This window comes from Lonchura striata, chromosome 15, assembly GCF_050655825.1.
Source record: "Lonchura striata isolate lonStrDom1 chromosome 15, ASM5065582v1, whole genome shotgun sequence".
In the NCBI taxonomy this organism is placed as follows: Eukaryota; Metazoa; Chordata; class Aves; order Passeriformes; family Estrildidae; genus Lonchura; species Lonchura striata.
Window position 1 is genome coordinate 16,450,975 of NC_140717.1, and position 16,545 is coordinate 16,467,519.

Genomic DNA, 16,545 nt, shown 5'->3' on the forward strand with positions numbered 1-16,545 from the left:
ACATTTTGGGACTGTTATTTTTACTTGAGAAAACAAACTCTTCTTGGTTTTGGTGTGTTGAAACATTCTTCTCCACTTTGCTCCTTCTGAAGCAATCTTCAGACAATGTTTTTTGGGCTCATTGGAGTGGCATCTTCAGTCAAAACAAACATTTGTGGGAGGTGCAAGAGAATGTTCTCTTATTCCTTGGCTTGAGCTCATTTGGAGAAGCTGCCTGTAGCCAACAAATGGCAAATGTGAGCAAGGTTTGATTTGCCACTTGTGTGCCAGTGAAGCTTTCTGGGGTAGCCTTTATTATAGAAAGCCACCTTGTGGAAATGACATTTATTCACTAGTGTGTGACCTGGGGAGCTGCTCCATTTCACAGGATAATAGTGAGATTTGCTGGGAACTGAGCAGATCATTTGTGAGATAAGTTAATCACATGTGCACTTGCAGGATTGTGTTGTATTTTCGGGACAATTATTTTTGTGTAGGTGGGGACCCCAGAATCTTTTCTGTGGCTCTGCATGTACAGTTACCTTTTATTTTACACCTGGCTTTCAGGAGCTGTTGGTGCACTGAAGGGTGAAAATCCACATAATCTAGTGCTTAGGAAATTCAGCTGTTAGCAGGGGTGGGCTGGAGCCAGGCAGTGCTGAGGAGCTCAGGAGAGGTCACTGGATTAAATCTGGCTGTGATGGGGCCTGGGGAGCACCAAAAACATGTAGGTGCCCTTTGGAGATCACAGAACTTTGGTTTTCACTGAGAGAAGCTGCTCAGGACACTGCTGTGTCCTGGGTGTGCTCAGGGGAGGCAAAGCTGAGGGAGGGATTGTTTATCTGGTTTAAACTGTTGGAGCATTGTTGATTTTTAAAATGTTGTCCTGGTTTATGCCAGTGGATGATCTGACCTCAGAAGCATCCCCACTGCCTCTATTCTGCACATTGGAAATTTTCAATTGCACTCCGTTTCTTCATTCAAGCCTCTTCTCCCTTGCTTTCCTCAGGAGTAACATTTTCCTTTTTCTGGAAGACTCAAGACCAACAGGCCAAGCTTCTCCCTGCCTCTGGTGGGCGAGTAATTTCCAGTGGTTTCAAAATCTGCTCAAATGAAGGTGAAGGCTCCGTGGAGTTTTACACCCGTGGGAATGCAATGATGAAGTGGAAAGCCAGCTTTAGTCCACCAGGTAAAGTTTATATTGAAAAACCTCTGATTTCTTTGTTACATTTTGCTTTATTCCTGCAGACAGAGGTAGTGAGCAGAGCCCAAGCTCAGGGAAGAGAAGTGGGGATACAAAAACAGCTGCAGACCTCTGTGCTTAAGAATCCTCTTGGAGTGGGGAGGGAGGGGTGAAATGCAAAGGGAAAGCAGTGATGTGTTCTAGAACATGCAAAGGGAAACCAGTGATGTGTTCTAGAACATTTGCATTTGCTGACTGCCCCTGGATGCAGCATGCAGTGGTGTCTGCAGGGGATCCTCACTGACTCCAGTGGTTCTTGCATGTTCAGATGGGAGCATGAGAAAGAAGGCAGATCAATCTCTGGCAGCTCCCAGAGCTGCCAGGCTGCTCTCTGCTGAGCTCAGGTTTGTCTGGTGACTCTCTCACTGCTCTTTGCTGCTTGCATGGCTCTGTTCCTGTTGAGTGTCAGGTTTTCTGTGCCAAGCCATAGCATTAATAAACATTTTGGTATATCACATATCTCACTGCTTCTATCTAAACTGTGCGTTGCAGGGGAGCACTAATATCTACTGACTGGAACGAATTCTGGTCTTCCAATAATGCTAATGGCATTCAATAAATATTTTCTTGCCCTAACTTCAGTGGCTATACATTGTTAAAATAGGACTCATGGTAGCAGTTCCATAAACCTTAATGAATCAGTTTAGAAGTCTTATTTTAAGAGAAAAGGAGCAAAAGGCAAGAATAATTCACAAGTTTGTGGATTATCCAATCCAAGTGAAAATGAATACTGTGTTTTCTGCCTCTCAAGCATGACAAGGAAGCAGTGAGAGCTTTTGAGGGGTTTATGCGCTCGTTCTCCAGCTCCTGCAGCCCTCGTGTTGCTCTGGCTGGGCTGAGTTCTGAGGCCGGAGTGAAGAGAGCTCAGGTCGTGGCTGGCAGTGCTCAGCAGAAATTTATGGGGCTGTGGTGAGCCCGGGTTCGGGCACAGCTGGCGGGCATCCTGCTGAGGCACGGGCTTCCCTGGGTACAGCCAGCAGGCACAGCCGCAGCCCCTGAGGCACGGCTTCCCGGGGTACAGCCAGCAGGCACAGCCGCAGCCCCTGAGGCACAGCTTCCTGGGGTACAGCCAGCAGCGGGTACAGCCAGCAGCGGGTACAGCCAGCAGGCACAGCTGCAGCAGCCCCTGAGGCACAGCTTCCCGGGGTACAGCCAGCAGCGGGTACAGCCAGCAGCGGGTACAGCCAGCAGGCACAGCCGCAGCAGCCCCTGAGGCACAGCTTCCTGGGGTACAGCCAGCAGCGGGTACAGCCAGCAGGCACAGCTGCAGCAGCCCCTGAGGCACAGCTTCCCGGGGTACAGCCAGCAGCGGGTACAGCCAGCAGCGGGTACAGCCAGCAGGCACAGCCGCAGGCGCTCCCGGCTCACCTCCACCCTGCCGGGACGGCGCGGCCCCACGCCCGCTGTGCCTCTGCCCTGCAGGCCCCTACTGGACCCACGTCCTCTTCACCTGGCGGTCGCGGGAAGGCCTCAAGGTCTACGTGAACGGCAGCCTGAGCACGGCGGACCCCGACGGGAAGGTTTTCTACGACTACGGCGACGCCGGCGCCGAGCTGCTGGGGGGCACCGAGGGCACGGCGCGGCGCTCGGTCAGCGGCGCCTTCGACGAGTTCGTCATCTGGGAGAGGGCCCTGAGCCCCCGCGAGGTGCGCCAGTACTTCACGGCCGCCGTGGGTGAGTGGTGCCCACCATGGGTGAGTGGTGCCCATCGGGGCTGCCATGGGTCAGCAGTGCCCACTGTGGGTCAGCAGGGCCTGCTATGGGTCAGCAATGCCACCTCGGCCACCAGAGTGCTGCCTGGGCAGGGCTGCTGTGGCCGGCACCCGCTGCTGCTGCTGGCAGAGCCCTGGAGGCAGCCAGGGTGAAGGCACAGGAACACTCGTGTCTGCCCCACGTGCAGCCTTCCTCCTCCTCCTGGGGCGATGAAGGTGGTGAGGGCACAGGAACACTCGGCTCTGCCCCACGTGCAGCCTTCCTCCTCCTCCTGGGGCGATGAAGGTGGTGAGGGCACAGGAACACTCATGTCTGCCCCATGTGCAGCCTTCCTCCTCCTCCTGGGGCGATGAAGGTGGTGAGGGCACAGGAACACTCATGTCTGCCCCACGTGCAGCCTTCCTCCTCCTGGGGTGATGAAGGTGGTGAGGGCACAGGAACACTCATGTCTGCCCCATGTGCAGCCTTCCTCCTCCTCCTGGGGTGATGAAGGTGGTGAGGGCACAGGAACACTCATGTCTGCCCCATGTGCAGCCTTCCTCCTCCTCCTGGGGCGATGAAGGCTTGGTTCCCGTTCGCTTGGGAGCCAGCAGGAAGGAGAGTGGCTGAAATGCAGAGAAATGCAGAGGGTCGGGGTCAGAGCCGGCCAGTGCAGCTGTGGCTCTGCACCAGCGCCTTCCCCTGCAAGAAAAGCCTCTGCTGTCCGTGTGAGGAGCAGCCAGCAAACATCCCCTGGCAGTGAAGCCACAGGGCACCTAGAACCTCCTGCTGAAAATGTCTGTGTTTGTGACTTCCGGGTTTGATTACACCAACCAAATTTGTATAAAATGTATTTCATAAAAAGTTAAAGCACAAGCTCGTTATGTAGAATTGAAGTTACCAAAAAGAAAACCCTCCATCTATGGGTATATAATGAAGATATCTGTTTGATTTGCCACAAAAAAGTTTTTAAGTTTTTTAATTTTAAAAAATGTTTCCTATGGAAGTCATCAAAACGTCTGATCAGGAGAGTACTCATTTGGTAGTCATTTGATACAGGAAATAACTTTAAAATCTTTAAAAAGTTTACAATGCTCTGGTCATGGTGAAAAAATGCTTTTGTATTTGGCTGCTGTATCTTTGACAACAGTTGAGGGTTACTATAACAGTGTCCAGCTCCAAGCTGCCATTAATCACACTCCGTGATTAATGCAGCTCCACAAGAATGTTCTGCTGCTAAACCCAAGAGCAGCAGATTTCCAAATTGCCCCAATTCATCAATATGTGTGCCCTGTTCCTCTGCTGGGGAGAACGGCTCAGATAAATACAGAGAGAGCTCTTTTTAACCCCTGGGGGCTCCCAGCACTGCCCCTGTGCCCAGCTCCAGGAATGCTGCAGGTCTCCCTCCCTCTCCTCCCCTCCGGGCTGGGGCCCCAGTCTGATGTGGACATCGGTGTCTGGAGCTCCCCTCTGCGCCCTGTCTGAGTGCTCCCTCCAGTTCTGCTGAGTCCAGTTTTTGCAGAATTTCACCTGCATCCCACCTGTAATCCCTGCTGATTTTCAGGGGGCTGCACAGCAAACTTCTTGATTTGTACCTCGAGATGTTCATGCCGTGAGCACCTGTGAGTTTACTGCAATTTCCATGGCATGAAATGTTGTGTTGATGGGTTTTTCCCCTAAACTCCTAGTTCAGGTTTTTCAGTGCCATGTGGAACTATCAGAATGCTGTGAAAAATAGATGTATAGCCTCTTAAGTGAGAGTGAAGTTGGATGTGTATTTTCTATAGGCTTAGGAATTCAAATGTAAAGGGATGCCAGGTATACATTTTTTTAATTAGACAAAAGAATTCCAAACCAACATTGTTTTAATGTGATGAGGTGTTTTGGAGCACTTGGGAAATGTGGCAATTTAATTTTTGGCTTTTCTCTTCAAAATAATAGACTGATTGGATTTTATACTATTTCCCATTTAATGTATGAAATTAGAATGTTCTCAGAGGAAGCAATGGGTATTACAATAGCAATCAGCATAGGCAGAAAGGTTATGATATCTATTTATTGATTTTGGAGGATTTCTAGCAGGGGTGAAGCAGGGTAATGTGCTTTGACATAAGGAAATAGGACAGCCTGGTTTTCAACTGAATGAATGTTCATGTGCCTTTTGGACCCCTGAGAGAAATGAGTCCTGCATATGCATCCAATGTTGGATTGCACTGAAACTCCACACTCCTGGCAAATAATAACTCTTGGTCAGATTGTAGGTGAGAAGAAAATGTTATTTCTCTATCACAAATGACTAATAAATCACTTTGCACAAAAAAAAAAAAAAAATCAGTATTTTTCAAAAAGAGCAACTGAAAGCCATCCAGAATCAAGTTGATTCTGTCTTGACAAATCATTTCTGACATGCTCATATGGTCATTTTCAGTGCACCATTTCCAGCCCTGCTCTGTCATTGCGAGTTCCTCAGTTTTGCTGCAAGCACTGGGAGTATTTCCACTGGCTTTGAATGTTTTCAGATCCTCAAATAGTGCAGATTTTCTGATGGGGAAAGGCCTTTCTGAGCTTGCCTTTGTGGGTGTGATTTTATTTGGCACTCGAACACTCAGACTCGAGATCCGAGTCAGCTTCAGCAGCTGGAGATGGGAGCTGAGGCTTGGCCCTCCTTTTTCCAGTGCCCCCCATTCCCAGAAATAAATACACAGAAATAAAATGAGATCTTCCACGAAATTGTCAGAACTGCCCATAGATCATTATTTACTGCTGATGAGACATAGGATTACTGTAAAGAATTTCTGTAAATGTTGGGGAAAGAGCTGGGGGAGAAAGATGGATATCAGTGTTGTAACTGCACAGTTGGCCTTTTCTTATTGAGATAAAACAAAATTAAATTGAAATTTCCTGTTTGCAAACAAAGATTTAAGTATGTGAGAATTAAACTGCTGCAATGCTCATCTGTAATGAGGTGATGGAATATACCTGATGACTGAATCAGAAAATTAGTTTTTTTAAACAAGGTTATGTGGCTACAGTACTGGAAATGAATAAAATCCACAGAACAGCAAATCTGTTTCTTTCAGTTACAACTGATTCAGCCTGAGGTGGGAATATATATACATATATATATATATATATATATATATATATATATATATATATATATATAATGTGTCTGATATAAAAAATCCAGATTTGCTAACACGCTCATTCGTGTTTGTGTTTTCCCAGGTGTGCAAGTTCTGCTCTCTTCAACACTTCCCTGGTCTCTCATGACAACCACTACAAACCCTGTGGTAGGACAGTGCTCAGAACTCTTTTCCATAATGGCAGAACGTGCATAAATCAGAGTTACAGACCCTCCTCCCTGCTTGATTTGCATTAATGGCACTTCCTTTCATACCTCAGTTATAAATACATAGGCAGAAATTTTAGCCACTATGAGAAGATGGGAATCCAAAGGAAACAAAGGAAATTCCCTGCTAAATAAAATATTTGCTACATTAAAAAAAAAAAGCAACTTCTGAAGTGTTGCCATTAACTTTGAAAATATCAGAGGCTAAAACAATTTTGATGAGTTTCCTTTTGTTTCCTTTAAGATTAGAAAACCATTTCACCACAAGAAGAAAACTGGTTTCCATGTGTTTAGTAGAAGTATAATGAAAAAAATGAAAACTGATTTTTCTTATGGAGAATACAATTGCCTGTTGTGGTGTATTAGTGTATTCTCACGTTCTTGCTCTCTGCAGCATCAAAGTTCTATTGGTTTTCTTTCTTTCTTCTATCAGTTCTTGTTCACAGAAACTCATGGCAGATGGACCTGAATTAATGTTTGAACTAACCTTTTTCCTTTTTCCTTTTTCCTTTTTCCTTTTTCCTTTTTCCTTTTTCCTTTTTCCTTTTTCCTTTTTCCTTTTTCCTTTTTCCTTTTTCCTGTCTGGGGCAATAGAGATAATTTGGGATATTCTGTGCTGAGCTGTGTCCCTGCTGGAGGCAGTATGGATAATTTGGGATATTCTGTGCTGAGGTGAGCTGTGTCCGTGCTGGGGGCAGTACAGATAATTTAGGATATTCTGTGCTGATTTTTGTCCCTGCTGGGGGCAGTACAGATAATTTAGGATATTCTGTGCTGAGTTCTGTCCCTGCTGGGGGCATTACGGATAATTCAGGATATTCTGTTCTGAGCTGTGTCCATGTCTGGGGCAGTATGAACAATTTGGGATATTCTGTGCTGATTTCTGTCCCTGCTGGGGACAGTACAGGTAATTTAGGACATTCTGTGCTGAGCTGTGTCTCCTCCAGCTCCCCACCGACGCCTACCAGCCCATCATCGCGGCGCTGAGCCGGGACAGAGGCAGCTTGCCCTCGCCCAGCTCCCTGCTGGGGGACCTGCAGGACGTGTCCTTCAGCCTGCCCAACGCCTCCCTGGCAGAGCACACTGCCCTGAGCCTGGCCCAGGTGAGTGGGGCTCCTGGGAACCCTGCTTTCTCCAAACCTGGAATACCCAGTGCAGCTGGGAAAGCTTCTGCTCTTTGCAGACACTCCTGCTTCAGGGAGCAGCAGAGCTTGAGCAGAGCAGAGCTGAAATGTCTCACTGGTCCCTGGAGGTATTTTCTTTATGCCTTTGGACCCATCATGAGCAAGGAGAATGCTGAGGGGCTGGATCTCTTCTCCCAAACAACAAGAATAAGGTGAAATAGCCTCAAGTGGTGCCAGGGGAGACCTCAGCTGGATGTTAGGGAAAAAATCTTCCCTGAAAGGGTTGTCAAGCACTGGGACAGCCTGCCCAGGGAAATGGTGGAGTCACTGTCTCTGAAATGGGTTCAAGGAATTTATTTTATTCTAGCTAATCCACAGAGGGCATAAAGCAAGCAGGTGTTCTCTGCAGCCTGAGCCCAGAAAAAGGGACTGTGTCCCACTCACATAAAGTTCTAATGCAGAGTGCTGGAAAGTGATGGGCATCTAATTCCCTGGCATCTAATTCCCTGGTTTCACAGGCTGCCAAGCCATTAGTGCAGTAATCAGTTCTGGCCTCGCTGCTGGTTGTTGCCCTAAGCCTGGGGGTAATTCCAGAGTGACAAGGGCGCTTTACTCAGACAAAAAATACAAATAAACCTTCTGAAAGCGACAGGGACAGCAATTGGGAGACTGTGTTAAAAGCTTGGCATTTGCAAACCCTAAAGCTTGGATTTCACGGATCACACTTTAATATGTAGCAAAAGCCCTTCTAAAAAGCTTTAATACTTTGTTTCCTTTGTTTTCCTGAAAAATTCCTATGGGCTCTAGATTGCAGATGGAGCAGCATCCTGCCCGACACCACACCTGTTTCCCACATCACTGTTTGGGTGCTCATTCCTGCTGTCTGACGCTGCTTTGTGTGCCATGACAGTGATTTGCAGACAGGAATGAGGGACATGATTATCTCTAGCAGAGCTATTTTGGGATGTAAATACAAGAGAGGCCTGATCATACACACCGACCCTGTCATTTGCCTGATTGATGGTGAGGCTCTGAATTGTCTGCAGCTAATTCTCTGAGCGACAAGCACTGAGCATGCATGTGATTTTCTGTGGAGTTATCTCTGCCTGATTGTCTACGCCTCACAGCACCAGGAAATTTGATTTAAGTGATGTGCAATAAACTTTCTGATTACTGACACACGTTGTAATGAATCGCTTCTGACAAATCTGACTTGGGTTTTGTCATGTGGTGTCTTCCACATTTCACAGTGGAACTTCACTATATTCATTCTCTGAAGGCTTTTTATTAGAGAAGTTTAAGCTGGAAATGTGGGTTTTTTCTTTTAATTTTCAGTGCAGTTTTCTGTGCTCCCTTTTCCCCTTCCCTGTGTGCACATCACGGACTCCCCAGGATGGGGCTGGGTTTGGACAGTGCCTGTCCCAGCCTGCAGTGTCCCAGGCCAGGCTGGACAGGGAGAGGGGCTGGAAGGAGATGATTTTTAAGGTCCCTTCCAAGCCTCTATGATTCCACGGATGCCATGTGAGTTTAGACAAAACAGGAAGATAAAGAATAAGTTCATTGGGTCTCGGTCCCAGTGTTGGCTCAGCTGCAGTGCGTGCACCGTGGGAGCCACATGGAGCTGGGCTGCCACTAAAATAATTGTCACCACACAGAACTGTGGGGATGCTGCCAGGTAGAGATGGATCTGTCACTGGAATGGAAGTGGGCTTGTCATCTTTACACAAACCTGAGAAAATCCTACAGAGATCTGCCCTGGATCCTTGCCAGGAGATGTAGTGATTTATAAGTAATCGAGTTTTATTTGTCTTTTAGGCGTTTTTAAAAGCTATTGAAGATTTTCTGTTACTGTCTGACTGGATTGATGGACCAGAGGTAAGACAAATGGGCTCAGATTTGTGATTTCCTTCAGCTGCACAAATCCACACAGATGACAGCAGAACTGGTTGTCACTATTACTTCACTTACCGGGACTTTTTGGCACTGTGACTTATTTTATCATCTGTCACTGATGAAATACCTGCAGGGTGAATGCAGAAGTTTCCTGAGGTTTTTGTCTGAATCGTAAGAAAACCCAGATTTCAGAAGAAAGAGCTTTTAAAGAGAGAGAAGGAGAAGCTAAAGCACAGGGAGGTCTCATTGAAATGTAAAACACTTAAGACAAAAAGATGTCTAATTGATTTAGATCTTAGCTTCACATCATCTCTGGTGTAAATGTATTTCAGATAAAATAGGTTTTCTTTGTTAACTCTGAGATTTTATGAGTCAAGTTTCAACCTGGAGGGTTAAAGTTGCTTTTATACTGAGGAGCATTTGAAAAAAGATGAAGGAAAGGCCCAGCTGTAATGTCTCAGCTTGTGTTCCAACAAAGATCTGATACCAATTTTTATATATTGTTAAAAAAACTGCACCGTTTTGGCCTCATTCTGCTGGATGCTGAGCAGAGCTGGCTTTGGCTGTTCTACAAACAGCATTCTGGGAGGTTACGCTCTGGGTGGGTGGGCTCAGTGTGTGTGACACTTTCTCCAGGGAGGGTGGGAGCCCCCTGGGCTGGGCAGGGACCCAGGGGCACCCTGTGGTGTGCTCCCAGTCTCTGTGCCCCCTGTGCCATGCTCCCAGTCCCTGTGCCATGCTCCCAGTCCCTGTGCCATTCTCCCAGCCCCTGTGCCCTGCTCCCAGCCCCTGCTGAGCCCTGTCTGTGTCTGTCCCTCCCCAGAGCCCCGTGCTGCTCAGCAGCCTGATCCACACCATCGACACGGTGATGGCTCACCTGTCCCGCAACCTGGAGGGGAGCTCGGAGGGGAACTCGCTGCCGCTGACCCTCGAGGGCTCCTCGGCCGTGGCAGGTGGGGCTGGCCAGAGCTGCTCTGTCCTAAACCCTTCTGTGCTTGAGCTCTCCTTCCCCAGCACGAAGCAAAACTCACCATCTCCCTCTTTGCAATGCCAACCTGAGTTTAAAGCAGAACTCACCATCTCCCTCTTTGCAATGCCAACCTGAGTTTTATTTGTCGGTGCAGCCAGACTGGAGGTGAGGGCTTTGGCTGTGCTGGAGCTTCCGTGGAGTTATGTGGGGAGGAATTCAGAATAAATGTTATGTGTGAAGGATTGAGGAGTGCTATGCTAATAAAGGGCCTAGAGCTCATATGCAGCCCATGGAGGTTTGGGTGCTACAAAACCTTGTTTTTGCAAGGGTTTTGAAAGAGACTGAAAATGATAGAAATAGTTTTGACCTTTTGGAGAATTTTATTTTACTGCAGGTTAGCATTTTAGCAGCTTAATTTCACCTGCATCTTTGGATGCTCCAGGTGTCAGAGGTGTTTCATCTGCTCTGGCTGCCTGCTGTGCCTTGTTGAGACCCCTCTGAGGGGTGAACAAGCTAAGCAGGTTATTCCCAGGAGCATCCATCACTCTGGGTGCCCCTCACATGCTGGGATGCTCGGGTGCAGGACTGCAGTGGTGCCCGCAAATGGCAGTGCAGGTGCAGAGAGCTGCTGCTCTGCTCTGCCTGCCCTGGCTCTGAGCCTGGCTGCAGTGCAGGTCCGTGGGTGACAGCAGTGCACAGAGCACCCGGCTGCCATAGGGGAGCCGGTGAAGAGGCAGCCTTGGGAGCTGGGGATCCAGCATGCTGCCTGCAGACATCTGAGCTTAAAGAGAGGAGCTGCAGGAGCTCTCAGGGAGGGCTGGGTGGGCACTCGGGGTGTGGCAGCTGTTGATGTGCTGACTCCCCTCTGGGTTATCACACAGATTACGCTGTGGTCAAAATGCATCCCCAGACCCTGAACGTGTCCCACTATCGATTTCCATCTCGAGGGCAGAGCTACATTTCCATTCCCAGCGAAGCTTTCCATGGAAAAGGTAAGGAAAAGACTAAAGAGAGAAGTGGACTTGTGTGCACAGGGTATCCGAAAATGATTTTGCTTTGGAACAGCTTTTGGTTCACTTCATTTTTCCAGGTAACTGATTTGATCCCTGTGGGCTGCACTGAGTCTGAGCAAGCAGCAAGTGGCCCTGTCAGGCTAACGAGCAATTAGTGTGGTGGAGTTTTCATGCTAATTAGATTAATATTGAATAATAGAGCTGAGCAACAGAGACTGAAGCCATTAAATTCTGACACATTTTTACGTCAGAGAAGCCATAACTTCCTAATTATTCTTTTTAATTATCTGAACTGGTTATTTTTAAGAAATTCTAGGATGTCAGGTCAGGTATTACCTATCCCTTCATGCAAAATTGGTCCTTTGTATAAAATTAAACTATAAAATGACAGGTTTAAGCAATAGCAGCTACCGGAACAGAATGAAGATATGGACTACACTCATGGCAAAAAAGCAGAACTCAGAAATCCATACCTATGCAAAAATTTTTAAAATCCCAAAAAGAAGCATGGCTAAAATCTGCACCTTTAGTCAAGACTCTAAAACAGCAATGTTAAGTTACTTATCTATGCTTTAGAGAATGAAGGAACCCATTTACAAAAGCATCTACTTCCATTCTCAAATCTTTGAAAATCTGACTTAGGTGCCCTACATTCCAGCCCACAGAATTTTCTCACCCAGAGGTTTTTCTGCAGTCGCCTCTGCAGAGGGATGCTCCATCCCTCTTTCATAAAGTGCAAAGTTAGATGAAAATAACCTGCAGTGAGAAATTCTCTGATAATTCCTGAACTGTCTGCTTTATTTGTGGTGACAGCTTTGTTTCTTTGCTGTGGCTGGAAACTGCAAGTCCTCCCAGGTTTGAAAAACTAAAATTGCAAGCCAACTTATAATGCCAAAAATAGCATGCGAGAGGAGTTTTTTCCTTCCCCACTTCTGCAGTTCCTCACCATACAGATTTTCTTTGATTTTCCAGAGCATTGTCATGCTTTGTATCCTGAAATGATCCAGGGCATTGAATGTTTTACTCTTTTCCAGCTGAAGCTCACTTCTGAGCAATTTCAGCCTTCAGGCCATGCTTCTACACTGTCCAGATGAGCTAACCTAAAAAATCTGTTATTTCACCTTAAACAGCTGACACTATAAATACTTGGAAGCCGACAAAAGGGATAGTAAAAAACATCTGTGTGGCTCGCTCTGAAAAAATACACATCTGTGTCTTCACTCAGGTGCTGGAGAGCCCAGGATCACCTGGGATGTGGGCAGCAAACCCAGAATCACCTGGGATGTGGGCAGCAAACAGAGCTTTGGCCCAGAATCACCTGGGATGTGGGCAGCAAACCCAGAATCACCTGGGATGTGGGCAGCAAACAGAGCTTTGGCCCAGAATCACCTGGGATGTGGGCAGCAAACCCAGAATCACCTGGGATGTGGGCAGCAAACAGAACTTTGGCCCAGAATCACCTGGGATGTGGGCAGCAAACCCAGGATCACCTGGGATGTGGGCAGCAAACAGAGCTTTGGCACTGATGGCCTGGCTTGAGCTCCCCCAGCTGCCACCAGCGCTGGGGTGGCCCTGGTGGCTCCCAGGGAGGCACTGCTGTGTCCTGCCACCCCTCCTGCTGCTGGGGGTGTTATAATTGACAAGTGATGGCTTTAGCAGCTGGTTTTGGGGTGCAGCTATGCGGGACAGGCATCCCTCTGCTTCGCTGGGGGTGTCTGTGCTGTGCAGGGTGTTCTCACCTGCAGCAGAAAATGCCTGCCATAGCAGAGGTGTGAGGGGCTGTGTGAGCCAGGGCTCTCGTGAACCAGAGCTGCAGCCCTGGAGAGAAGGGCTTGCCTCTGAGGAATAACCCTGCTCCCTCTCCGCAGCCTGGATCACCATCGTGGGCCTGCTCTACCACAACATGCATTATTTCTTCAACAACATCAACCCTGTGGACACCAGGTGAGTAGCTCAGGAGGCAGCAGCCTGCTTATTACTGTGGTGATAGCCCTTGGCACAGCCCTGCCCTGGCACAGCCCTGTCCTTATCAGCTGTGAACAAATGACAAGCCATAACCCTGCTTTGCAGAGCTCAGGGTGTGCAGTCATTAGCCAGGGAGCTATTGAAGTTTACATTACATATGTGTTTTATTTTAGGCGGCAATAACATTGATTCCATAGAGACATGTTTGTCTTTCCTTGTCTTCTCCTTCCACCCATCAGATCTGGTACTAGAATGTCGTAATTTAATCTGTCTCGTAAAAGGAAATTGCATTTTTGCTCCTAGCACATATGAAGATAAAGCTTGCACTTAAATGAAACATGTAGGAAAACATAACATCCCTCTTTAGACAAAATCTGAATCCTAATCCTGGAAACCCATAAGGTAATTTTATAACAGGAGACCAGGCAGTTCTTCAAGGACCTTCTGCTTTATGCACTACATCAGTGGAATCATTAGCAGATAAGATAAAGTAATTGCAGAGCTGTGTCCCTCTGCAGCAGGGCTCCCCAGGGGATTTTGCAAGGCCATTCATGCAAACCATATTACCCTGTCCTCCAAGCAAGTGCATGACAAGTGGAAAGAAAGGTTTTCCTTTGACTTTCTGGGTGTGTGGCTCAGTTCCCTCTGTCAGCCTTTCCCACTGGGCTGGGTTGGTGCTGCCAGCAGGACAGGGGCAGCAGCCCAGCCCAGGGGCTGCCAGGGGTGCCTCCCTGCCCTGCCCGCTGAGCAGACCCCAGTCCAGGCTGGGCACAGCCAGCTGCCCCTCAGCCATCTCAGTGGCATTTCCAGCCAGTTCAGGCTCTGCTGCCCTGCCCTGCTCCCAGGAGAAGGGTCCAGCTCACACAGGTGCTCTAAGGCAGCTCTGCCACCACTGAGCAGTGTTTTGTACTTACATGAAGAAATTGAGGCAATAACTTACTATGTTTTCCAAAGAGGAGATCAATGCAATTTATTAAGGTAATAAGATGTAATCTCAATTTTTCAAAGGGAAAAAGATAATTAAAATAATCCTGACTCAGGTCAGAGTTTATTGAAGATGCTGCGTGTCAAAGCTCTTTATTCTAACGCAGTGTCACAGATCCTGGGGCTCTGGTGCAGCAATTGGAACAGATATGTGATCTTTGAGTGCCTTCCCTGAAGTCTGCGGGACAGGGTGACCTGGAGATCCATTCCTGCTCCCCGGAGCTGGGTTTGATTTCAGCACTCATTTTGAGAATGAAGGGTCTGCCCCGTCACAATGTTAAAAACCCAAAAAGTCACTGGAGAATAAATGTTTCCTAGATTTCTACATTTAATTCAAACTGCTTGAAATATTTGCAGTATGTAATACAAGATCATGTCCTTAAAACTGTAGATGCAGGTCTGCCCACACCGGCATCCAAAAAGGTAATAATTCAGGGAATGCTGCCTTGGCAATTTTTCCTCAGTGGAACCAAACCCCAGGTACTCAAAGATAGTTTAAAAATAAGTATGCACTTCTCTTCTGCTTGCTTTTCTTTTTTGTGCTCTACTGTTATAACTTTTTTGCTTACTTTTCAGTAGAATAATTTTTTTCTCAGAGTAGTTTGTTTTAGAAAATTTATTTTGTGTTCCTTCTACCACTGGGTTATTTAAACACCTGTAATTTGAAACCCAACCTTTTTCTTTTATTGTGGTGGAAAACCAAAACTCTTGGAGCTTTTGTGCTGTACAGACACAGAGCTATTTTCAGGCTACATAAATATCAGTTTCTAAAGGAGCAGCTTTTGGGTCTTTACCCAAAGAAACTGGAACACAGCAATGCTCCAAGCCCGTTCTGCCACTGTTCACAGCAGTTTGTGTAAATGTGCACCTGACCCCGGGGCCAAGGTGAGGAAAGGCTTGTGCAGGCACAGAAACACCAATCCCTGCTCCTGGTGAAGATCTGTCACACTTCAAATTCACCAAGGTCTCTACAGGAAAAACATGCAGATAAAGGCTGTGGAAAAGCATCCACGCTCTCAGTCTGTGTAGGAGAAGCCTCAAACTGCTGGCTAATGAGTTTAACTTTATGAGTTCTTATCTGAACTTAAATTTGTTGTGTCACAGTAGCAAATTCTGCCTGCAGATGGACAAGTTCCACTCCCATGCTGGTCTCTGGGAGCAGAAGTAATCTCTGATACTGATGGTTTTTTAAGGTCAGAACTGAGGGGTTCTGCAAAATGAGTTCTGTTCTGTGGCCCTGCCAAGGAGCTGAGTGCAGTGATTTGAACATCTGATGTGAGGTTTTTTGGGTTTTTTTCTGAAATAAAAATAAGAAACCACTGCAGACAGGTGGTGGGTGTAAGCGAGGTGGTTTTTCATTTGTTTCAAACTGGCCCTTTCCAGGTGGGCTACGTTTGGAAACCCTGGATGGTGGTTAATTCACCAGGACTCAGATTTCTTCTGGTAAAACCCACTCATCTACCTGCCCAAGGGACACATGACAGCAGTCATTTAATCCTGCAGTTTGTTGCTGAGAGTGTAAAAAATTCTACCCTGAAACCAAATGGATATCAGTGTGAAATGTGTGAAAATGTGTGAAATGTGTGAAAATACCAAACTCATAAGTTTTACCTTAAAATAAGGGTTCTTATGCAGTGCAAAATGACCTCCCACTAGAATAAATTAATTTCCAGGTCTAATCAGCTATTTAGTCCAGTTCAGCTGTTTGTATTTGACCTGTCTTTCCCTCTAACAAATCTAACTGGGCATCATCGATTTTTCAAGGTAAAGCTATAAATCACTTCTAAATGCATTCCTGTGTTTATTATGTGCATTTTTCCCGTGTGCCTCACACTGATTTGTCTGTTTGATCAGCCAGCTGAAAGCCCCCGCAAGTTTCCCCCTCACTTTGCTCAGGGTATTGTTTAGATCCCTCATTAGGATTCTCTCTAATTCCCTCAAACACTCTCAGCAAGGCTTGTAAAGCTTTGCGAGGAGGAGCAGGGTGAAGGAGCACCTTTGATGTCAGTCTCCAGGTGTCCAGAGCTGTTCCCTGTGCTTTACAGGATCCTCTGGGGCCAGACCTTGCTGCCCTAGAGGAACTCTTGGCTTGACTGGATCAAGGAGGTCCTGTGTGCCTTTGTTGTTATGTATGAACTAAAAACCAATTGTTGTTCTTCCTTAACGCATTTACTTCTTTCCAAGGATTGCTGAAGCTGCCGCCTACAAAGGCTACATGATCTCAGCCAGCAGTTTCCTCATCTCGATCAAGGTGGAGCCTCTGCCCCAGCTGTCCCACAACCTGTCAGGCTCTCCTCTCATCACCATCCAGCTCACCCACAGGCTGGTAA

General features: G+C 47.1%; 1 protein-coding gene across 3 annotated transcripts in view; it reads left to right on the top strand.

Annotated features, from left to right (window-relative positions):
• Positions 1-16,545, top strand: part of ADGRD1 (adhesion G protein-coupled receptor D1) — a 123,003-nt gene that overhangs the window by 11,812 nt on the left and 94,646 nt on the right. For all 3 annotated transcript variants that reach the window (XM_021543959.3, XM_085593412.1, XM_021543961.4), the window contains 9 exons: positions 989-1,168; positions 2,645-2,896; positions 6,143-6,207; positions 7,214-7,369; positions 9,206-9,265; positions 10,107-10,236; positions 11,135-11,245; positions 13,135-13,210; positions 16,400-16,541. In XM_021543959.3, the coding sequence (XP_021399634.2) occupies positions 989-1,168; positions 2,645-2,896; positions 6,143-6,207; positions 7,214-7,369; positions 9,206-9,265; positions 10,107-10,236; positions 11,135-11,245; positions 13,135-13,210; positions 16,400-16,541 (1,172 nt within the window). The remainder of the gene's footprint in view (positions 1-988; positions 1,169-2,644; positions 2,897-6,142; positions 6,208-7,213; positions 7,370-9,205; positions 9,266-10,106; positions 10,237-11,134; positions 11,246-13,134; positions 13,211-16,399; positions 16,542-16,545) is intronic.